We start from the raw sequence: 10,264 nt of genomic DNA, 5'->3' as shown, positions 1-10,264 counted from the left end.
AACTAACACAGACACACACACACATATATATATACACACACACACACACATATATATATATATATATATATATATATATATATATATATATATATATATATATATTATACTGTAACCTGTACAATAACAAGGTCATTCATTAATGACAGCCAAAGGGAGAGAACCCCCTGTTGTTGACCGACAGAGTATTGGAATCATTTCCTCCATTTTCTAGAGAGGCTAGTTGCTAGTGGGGCCAGAAACCAACAGTTTTGGGCTCCGACAGTACACTGTCAAGCTTAGTGCTTTATGGATGTGTGAAACCTAGAGTAATCCCATAAGCTCGTCTTATCTAAGTTTATCTCTATATAATATGCCCTTAGCGCGCCGGGCAAAATGCGTAGCCATATTTCATCTGCTGTTATGTTCTGAGTTCAAATTCCGCCAAGGTCGACTTTGCCTTTCATCCTTTTGGGGTCGATAAATTAAGTACCAGTTATGCACTGGAGTCGATGTAATCGACTTAATCCGTTTGTCTGTCCTTGTTTGTCCCCTCTGTGATTAGCCCCTTGTGGGTAGTAAAGAAATAAATATACCATTCAATCATTGGACAATAAACTGTGCTTGTGAAGACCTGTTGAGGCAAGTGAAGTCATTGTCGTGGCCGATGACAGTACCACTTGACTGGCACCCGTGCCAGTGGCACATAAAAAGCACCATTTGAGCGTGGCTGTTGCCAGTACCACCTGACTGGCCTTCATGCTGGTGGCAAGTAAAAAGCACTCATTACACTCTCGGAGTGGTTGGCATTAGGAAGGGCATCCAGCTGTAGAAACTTTGCCTGATCAGATTGGAGCCAGGTGCTGACTTCTGGCTTGCCAGCATGGAAGCAGACGTTAAATGATGATGATGATATATATATATCCATATCAGGGTTCTCTTACAGCTTGTATGTATTATATTATAATTTTGCAACACCACCACATCACACTTGAAAAATGACATTGCTTAAATGGCAGCCACTCTCGGTTTCGCATGTTCGTGCTCTTTCCAAAACTTGCACCATACCACCCTCCCGAGTTTCAGACCCTCACTTCTCTGAGAGCATGTATATACATATATATCTTTATATATAAAAGAGAGGTTGTGTGCTGTCTGTCTCCTACGATTTAGATTCCTAACTACTCCCACATTTTGCGGTGCAGTGTAACCAAAAGTGGGTATCTTATAGTCGTGATTCATATCGAGCCCTTCTGGATATTAGCGCGCGTCTACGATGAGTCTACGATTTAAAAAAAAATTTACCATCATTTTTTCCCATTTTTAATGCATTTTTGACATATATAAGGGAAGTAACTCTCTAAAAATTTATTATTAAATCTCAGAACGTAAAAAGCTACAGTAACACGCCCCCCCCCTTTCTGGTTAGCCATATTGAGATGGCTATTATACTTTACATCTCTAAAAATGCTTATAGAGTTATTTCCCTTCCAAACCCGAGCAACGCCGGGCGATACTGCTAGTATATTATATTAGAGGAAAAATCAAAGCTGAGGCAAAATGAGTATATCAAGTCATTTAGAATAATTTAATTAGGGTAATTAGAAGTCTAATTTAATTAGGGTAATTAGGATAAGACTTCAAATTACTGTAATTATTCTTAATGACTTGAGATACTCGTTCTTCCTTAGTTTTGGGTTTTCCTCTAACTTATTAGATATTGGGTCCACAAAAACTCTCCCAACTTCTTTGCTTTGGGGTCACAGCCAGCTTGGGTTTCCTTGCATTCATGTCACTTACCCAAAGCCAGGAACTTTTCAGAACCCCCTCATTTGTATGTGTGTATATATATATAAGTGTGTGTACATCTATCTATCTATATAAAGGGTAAAGACCCCCTTTGGTCATGAATGACCATGGGATTGCACCTAGAAAGTTACCCTCCTAGACACAAGTCCGGGCAAGGTTGTTTATGGAAGACCAGCAGTCGCCCATGCATACCAGCCTCCCCTCTCCACGCCACCAGTGTTATCCAAGGGAAAGGCAAAGGGGCCGATACAGCTTGGCACCTGTGACGTCGCAACTCATTTCTACAGCTGAGTGAACTGGAGCAACGTGAAATAAAGTGCCTTGCTCAAGAACACAACACGCAGCCCGGTCCGGGATTCGAGCTCACAACCTCACGATCGTAAGCTCGACGCTCTAACCACTGAGCCATGCGCCTTCATCTATCTATATATATATATATATATATATATATATATGTATGTATATGTATGTATGTATATGTATGTATGTATATGTATGTATGTATGTATATGTATGTATGTATATGTATGTATGTATATGTATATATATATATATATATATTGACAGAAATGGCAAGACAACAAAAGAATGAAAGAGACCTCGGTATTATGTAAATCGAGGAATTTATTTGTAAATGTAATATGTGACAATTGTTCGGTAGCCATGATAAAACTCCAAGTTTAGGATGCCGAAGTGGAAGTCCACGCCGCCATCTCTTCAGTTATCCAGCCATTGGAAGGCCGGATAACTGAAGAGATGGTGGCATGGATATCCACCTATAGATATGTATATACATAGATATGTATATATCTATATATATATAACATATCTCTCTCTATCTCTCTCGTCTTATTATATATATATATATATATATATATTTATATATATATATACACATATATATATACACATATATATATACACATATATATATACACATATCTATATATATATATATATAATTATATATATAATACAACATATCTATATATAGATATATAGCACACATATCTATATATATATATAATACACATATCTATATATATATATATATATATATACACATATCTTATATATATATATATATACACATATATATATATATACACATATCTATATAATATATATATACATATATATTATATATATATATATATATATATTATAATATATATACACATATATATATATATATTATACACATATATATATACACATATAATATATATATATTATAATACACATATCTATATAACACATATCTATATATATATATATATATATATATATAACATATCTATATCTATATTATATATATATTATATACACATATCTATATATATATATATAGATATACACATATCTATATCTATATATATATATATATATTGACACATATCTATATATATATATATATATATACACATATCTATTATATATATTATATATATATATATATACACATATCTATATATATATATATATATATACAATATCATATGTATCTTATATATATATACACATATCTATATGTATATATATGATATATATACACATATCTATATATATTATTATACATATTACACATATCTATATATATATATAATACACATATCTATATTATATATATACATATACACATATCTATATATATATATATATATATACACATATCTATATATATATATACATACACAATATCTATATATATATATATATATATACACATACACATATCTATATATATATATATATATATATATATACATACACATATCTATATATATATATATATATTAATATATATATATACATTACACATATCTATATATATATTATATACCGCCCTATAATACACATATCTATATATATACACATATCTATATATATACACATATCTATATATATACACATATCGTTATGTAGGTACCGGGTGATCCGGTTAACCACAGTAAGTAGGTACTCAATACATAGCAGAGTAAAATAATTTATTATATAGAAGGAGCTTCTACAGACTAGTACTGTTTCATTCAAGAGAAATCTTCAGGAAGCTTCCTGAAGATTTCTCTGAATGAAACAGTACTAGTCCTGTAGAATCTTCTATATAATAAATATATCAATATCTATATATATACACATATCTATATATATACCACATATATATATATATATATATATTATATATTTTATATATTTTATATATACATACATTGGACATGTGCTGCAAAGTTCCTGGCTTTAAGGGTTTCGTAAAAGGCCTGGTTGGAGGCCCAACTTTCCAAGTTCTTTTTAGAGGGCCTAGAAAAACTGAAGGACCCCTGCAAGAAGTGTGTGAATCTGAGAGGGGGAATATATTCAATAAAATCGTAATCAACTGATACTCCCAGATTTTCTTTTACCCAGGGCCAGGAACTTTTCAGCACCCCCTCCTATACACACACAGAGCAAAGAGCAAACAAATGAATCTGAGGTGGGGGGGGGGGGTGAAGAAACCACAGAATGCAATGTGTTTATCTAGTCGGGTTGTCCGGTACATGCACACTCCATCAATGTGTGTCAAGAAGCCCCTGGCCCTCCCCCACTCCTGCTTGTAACCCCCACCCCCACCCCACGTCTCTACCCCTCCACCCTGTCTCGTGTTGCAATCCATCTGTGTAAACGGTGTCAAGCTGGTGGGTGGTGCCTTCGGCTGCATTACACATGGAGGGCATGTGTGGAGAGGTTCTCACGTGAACGGCCACCGAATGCTCTCACATCTAGACGTGTATATATATATATATATATATATATATATATATATATATACATACCACACTACGCATGCACATACTCATCATACACACATTGAGATACATGCACAGACTTACATCCATCCATCCAGACACACACACACATATATACATACATGTGTGTGGTGTATATAAATGTATATGTGTTTATGCATATATATGCATTCCTAAATTCGTATACATGCACAGATTTACATACATACATCCATACACACTCACACACACACACATATATCATCATCATCATCATCATCATTTAGCATCCGTTTTCCATGCTAGCATGGGTTGGACGGTTCAACTGGGGTCTGTGAAACTGGAAGGCTTCGTCAGGCCCAGTCTGATCTGGCGGTGTTTCTACAGCTGGATGCCCTTCCTAACGCCAACCACTCTGTGAGTGTAGTGGGTGCTTTTTACGTGCCACCCACACAGGTGCCAGACGGAGCTTGCAAACGGCCACGAACGGATGGTGCTTTTACGTGTCACCGGCACGGGGGCCAGGCGAGGCTGGCAACGGACACGAACAGATGGTGCTTTTACGTGCCACCAACATATATATATACATGCATACATACGCACACATACATGTGTGTGTATACATAAATATGCATAGATTTACATACATTGATACATGCCGAGACCCCCTTCGGTCATGACTGACCGTGGGATTGAACCTAGAAAGTTCCCACTCTGAGGCACAAGTCCAATCAAGGTTGTTTATGGCAGACCAGCCGTCACCATGCATACAGGCCTCCCCTCTGCATGCTGCCTTAGCGAAGGCGGAAGTATTGTTTTTAGTTGCATTTGTTTGTTTGTCTCTGGACAAGATATCTCAAGATCTGCTGGATGGATTCAGATGAAATCCATCCAGGGATGTTTGACCTCATGACTAGCAAAAACTGATTACATTTTGGGATCGATCAGGTACTGGACATATTGCACATATCGTCAGCCATCAAGGGACATGCTCAACTGGTTAAAGTCAAACAACTGACAAGCAAATCTGTGGTATTGAGCAGAATATTTGCTGTGGCCCATCTTTTATACCAAGACAAAACAATGGACATGATAACACTTCCAATCAGTTAAGATCAGAAGCCACGAGAGCCACTGCCTGGGACTGCATCAGGGCATTTATTATTATTATTATTATTATTATTATTATTATTATTATCATTATCATCATTATTATTATTATCATTATTATTAATTATTATTATTATTATTATTATTATTATCATTATTATTAATTATTATTATTATCATTATTATCGTTTTATTATTATTATTATTTCGTTTTGGGATTTGGTTTGCAAGATTCTTTATATGAGTTTGTGTGTTGAAGCATATTCTGTTGTGTCTGGGGAGGGTCATTCTCTTTCAGTGCCTTATTATTTAACACACTCACCGGTAAAATTTCCACTTATTTCTTATTTTGGAAATAAAAGTAAGAAATAAGTGGAAATTTTACCAGAGAGTGTGTTGAATAATAAGGCACTGAAAGAGAATGACCCTCCCCAGACACAACAGATTATTATTATTATTATTATATTTTGATAATATTTAAGGATTGACGTTACTCCACCTGAAGGTGAAGAAACACAAAGAGGTGTGCGACTGTTGTTGAATGAACAACATTTCGACACACCCTGGCAGTTGAGGGGACTTGTGGAAGAGGTAGACCCAGGAAAACCTGGGACGAGGTGGTGAAGCACAACATTCGAACTTTAGGTCTCACCAAGGAAATGACTAGAGACCGAGACCTATGGAAGTATGCTGTTCATTCAACAACAGTTCGCACATTTCTTTGTGTTCTGCTTTCTGATATCTGATTTGATTTGATTTGATTTTGATTCTGATTTTGATTTTCACTTGCCTCAACGGGTCTTCACAAGTGGTGTTTTGTGTCCCAAGAAGAAAAGGTATAATAATAATAATAAAAATTGTGTACAGTGCTCAGGTGCACTACAACTCATCTAAAGTGTATATATAATCAGGTGTAGTTTCGGTGGATTTCGGAAAGCATGAGGGCCTTAAGGATGCAGTGTCATGGCAGTCAACAACTGACGCAGGCAGGTATTCCATGCTTCAGCAACTCTGAGCGTGAAAAAATGTTTCCGAAAGTCATGGGAGCTGTGTTTCTTTCTTACTTTGTAGGCATGTCCACGTGTGTTAGACACATGGAGATCAAAAAGGTGTTCAGTGTTGTTGTTGGTGAGGTGGTTGATAACTTTGTGGGTGTTTACCAAGTCCGTATGTATAAGTCGACTGGCTACATACCAGGTAGAGGCCACGGGTTATGGTCTCACTAGTCTTGCCGGGTCCTCTCATCAGGGCATTTATGATTATTATCGTTATTATTATTATTGTTGTTATTCTCCTGAACTGCTCTTATGCAATACCTCAGTCTCCTTGTGGCTCTGTAAACTAATTCACTGCTTTCTTTCTTTTCTTTTCAGGTTTTGGCCGTCAACATAGAAACCACTCTTCCCAGGTCCCTCAGCCACTCGAGCACAGCACCCCGTATGTTGCTGGACCACCGGTGACACTGAGAAAATCAGCTTTTCTTGATGCACGGATACTCAGTTCCATTCACTCAGCTGCAGGACCTCTGTATAACCGAGTCACTCACTCAGGGAAATACTCAACTGACCCTCCCTGCTGAATCTCTCAACACCTCCTTTGAACAATGAGCTGCTCAACAGCTGGGTTGCTCAACTACTGAGGCACACACTTCCTCAATTACTGATCTGCTCACTCATTGAGCAACTCAACAACTCAGGTACACTCACTTGGCCACTGAGTCACTCAACAGCTGATACATGCTCACTCAAGCACTAAACTTTTCGACAAATGAGCAACTCAGTCATTGAGGCCCCTCAGTAACTACAATACACCCATTTGATCACAGAGCCACTCAGTAGCTGGGTCACTCAACAAGTGAGGCACGTTCACTCAGTGACTGAGGCACATTCGCTCAACGACTGAGGCACGTTCACCCAATCACTTAGTGTCTTGGTTACTGACTCACCCAAAAGCTAAGATATGCACCCTCGACCCCTGAGCAACTGAGCCACTGAATCTCTCACCAACTGGATTGTTCAACTACTGTATTAACTCAGTGTCTAAGGCCCACTCGCTCAACCCCTGAGCTACTCAAAAACCAAGTGACTGAGTCACTGAGTCACTCAAACCCTCAACTACTCAACAGCTGAGTCACTCACCCATTAACCCCTCCAGCCACTCAGAGACACTTGGCTATGCCGTCCTCCAAACATGAAGACCATGCCTCGTATATTACTGGTACTTTTCACACTCAGTGTGGTCACGTTGATGTTGATTGCTCGTTGCGGGCTCAACATTGACCATTATTTCCGGCAGCAGGCCGAGGAAGCTGCTGCCGCCGCCGCTGCCGCCGGGGGTGCGGATGTGCTGCCAGCAAACCGGGCCCGCCGGGCGGGTGTCAACAACAAGTCCTCTGCAAACACGCTCTCTGCTGCTGTCGAACACGAGAAGCTCATGGTGTTGACCAAGCGCTACAACCGAGAGACGACCAAGTTGCGGAAACAGATTCGGTTCCTGGAAGCTGCCCTCAAGACGGCGTTCCTCAAGACGAAGAACCTGACTTTGCAAATCTCTGCTGCTGAAAGCAACAACAAAAACAACAACAATAATGACGACGACGACGATGATGATGATAATGGTGAAATTAAGAATAAAAACGAGCAAGGCGCCAACAGCAAAGATGAAACCGAAGGCAAGAAGAATATTCCAACTGAGAGCAAGGTCCAAACGCTCGACGTAAACAACAGTTTCAATTACACTCGGTTTTTCTTGGAACAGATAAGGGCAGCAGAGATACTCCACGGAGTGCCACTCAAGTCCGAGTATGAACTCATTCCTTTTAATCGTTTTTCAGCAACTCGAATCTTCCTCGTAGAACCTGGACTTGGCAAGAGGGTCGTCGAGAAACCAATTGGCTTCAAGAAGAAAGACCTCAGCGAAGTGATTCAGTTCTCTGTTGACCAACTGAATGAAAACCGTAAAGGGATGGGCCAGTATGGTGCCGAGAATTTTGCCGAGGGCATTTACCGTATCGATCCAACAAGCGGTTCCCACTATGAGCTCTACTTCCACGACATTGACCGACCTGGGATGAAAAACTACTACTCAAAGCTCTCCGTGATACGGCCTTTCGGCCCCATTCAGTTGATCACGAAAAACTGGGTGAATACGAACAAAGAATGGATCAACCTAATCCTTCCACTCTCCGGACGGACGGAGACCTTTCGCCTGTTCCTTGACCGTTTTGTGCGCACTTGCGTTCTGCAGGACAAACGAGTGTTTCTCACGGTTGTGTACTTTGGCAAGGAGGGACTCTCCACTGTCAAGGACATGCTGTCAGGCATGGCCCACTCTTACAAGTTTAAATACATCAAACTGATCAGCCTGAAGGAGAAGTTCTCGCGTGGCCAAGGGCTGCAGGTTGGTGCCCTCAATTGGCGCAACAGCAATGTACTCATGTTCTTCTGTGATGTCGACATTGTGTTCGGTGTGGATTTCTTAGAGCGATGTCGACTGAACGCAACCCCAGACAAACGGGTCTACTACCCAATCGTGTTCAGCCTGTATAACCCCAACGTTGTCTACTCGCTCCATGACATGCTCATACCCCCAGAGAAGGACCAATTGGTAATATCGAGGGACACGGGGTTCTGGAGGGACTTTGGTTACGGAATGACGTGTCAGTACAAGTCGGACTTCCTCACCATCCGTGGATTCGACGAGCAGATCACCGGCTGGGGCGGCGAGGATGTGCTGCTCTACCAGAAGTACGTACGCAGTAAGTACCTGGTGATAAGGGCAACGGATCCAGGGATATTCCACCTGTACCATGGGAAGACCTGCGACCCCAGCCTCACACCGAAGCAATATCGCAGCTGCATCCAGTCGAAGGCCCTGAACGAGGCGTCACACGCACAGCTTGGACTCTTGGCATTCAAGGACGAGATAGACATACACCAGGGCTACAAACGCTTGAGTAGTCGATGAGGTGGGCGTGGGTGGGGAGCGGGGAGGGGGGTCGGTCGGGGACGGGGGGAGGGTTAGTGGGGGGTGGGTGTATATATATAAATGTCAGCTGGATTAGTGGAAAGGATGCAAGGATTTTCGAGTGCATTTATGCGTGCGTGTGTGTGTGTCTTCATGGAAAAAGACTTTCGTGCGAGAAACAATGAACAAAACAAATTTACGAACTGTCTGCATTGTAGTATGCTCCCACTGGCAGCTAGACACCGTTGCTGTTGTGGGTTAGGCCGGTTAATGTGCAATAAATACATTTAGTGACAAACAAAACAAGGGTTTTTTTTCCTTTTTTTTTTGTTTTTATCTTTTCTATGAAGGGACATTTTCTAAGGAATTTTGCCATTTGATGTTTAACCTTTTTTTGCTTCTCATTTTTCTTTTCATTTTTCAGTAAAGGAGCTGCCCCACTCCTTCATGGGCTGCCTCCTCAATCATCACTGTCTTCATCATCGTTATCATCATTATCATTATCATTGCCATCTTTATCATCTTCATCATATCATCATCATCATCATCATCTTCATCATATCATCATCATCACCATCATTATCATTGCCATCTTTATCATCTTCATCATCATCATCATCATCATCATCTTCATCATC

The 10,264-nt window shown here is 39.6% G+C and overlaps 1 protein-coding gene across 1 annotated transcript in view; it reads left to right on the top strand.

Annotated features, from left to right (window-relative positions):
• LOC115225312 (chondroitin sulfate N-acetylgalactosaminyltransferase 1) overlaps positions 1 to 9,929 on the top strand; it is a 29,334-nt gene extending 19,405 nt beyond the window's left edge. The window contains exon 2 of the mRNA XM_029796259.2: positions 7,034 to 9,929. Within this exon, the coding sequence (XP_029652119.1) occupies positions 7,851 to 9,626 (1,776 nt within the window). The 5' untranslated portion in view covers positions 7,034 to 7,850 and the 3' untranslated portion in view covers positions 9,627 to 9,929. The remainder of the gene's footprint in view (positions 1 to 7,033) is intronic.
• Positions 9,930 to 10,264: the final 335 nt, after the last annotated feature.

Source organism: Octopus sinensis, linkage group LG27, assembly GCF_006345805.1.
Source record: "Octopus sinensis linkage group LG27, ASM634580v1, whole genome shotgun sequence".
Lineage (NCBI taxonomy): Eukaryota > Metazoa > Mollusca > Cephalopoda > Octopoda > Octopodidae > Octopus > Octopus sinensis.
This window is presented reverse-complemented; position numbering and strand designations above follow the sequence as displayed.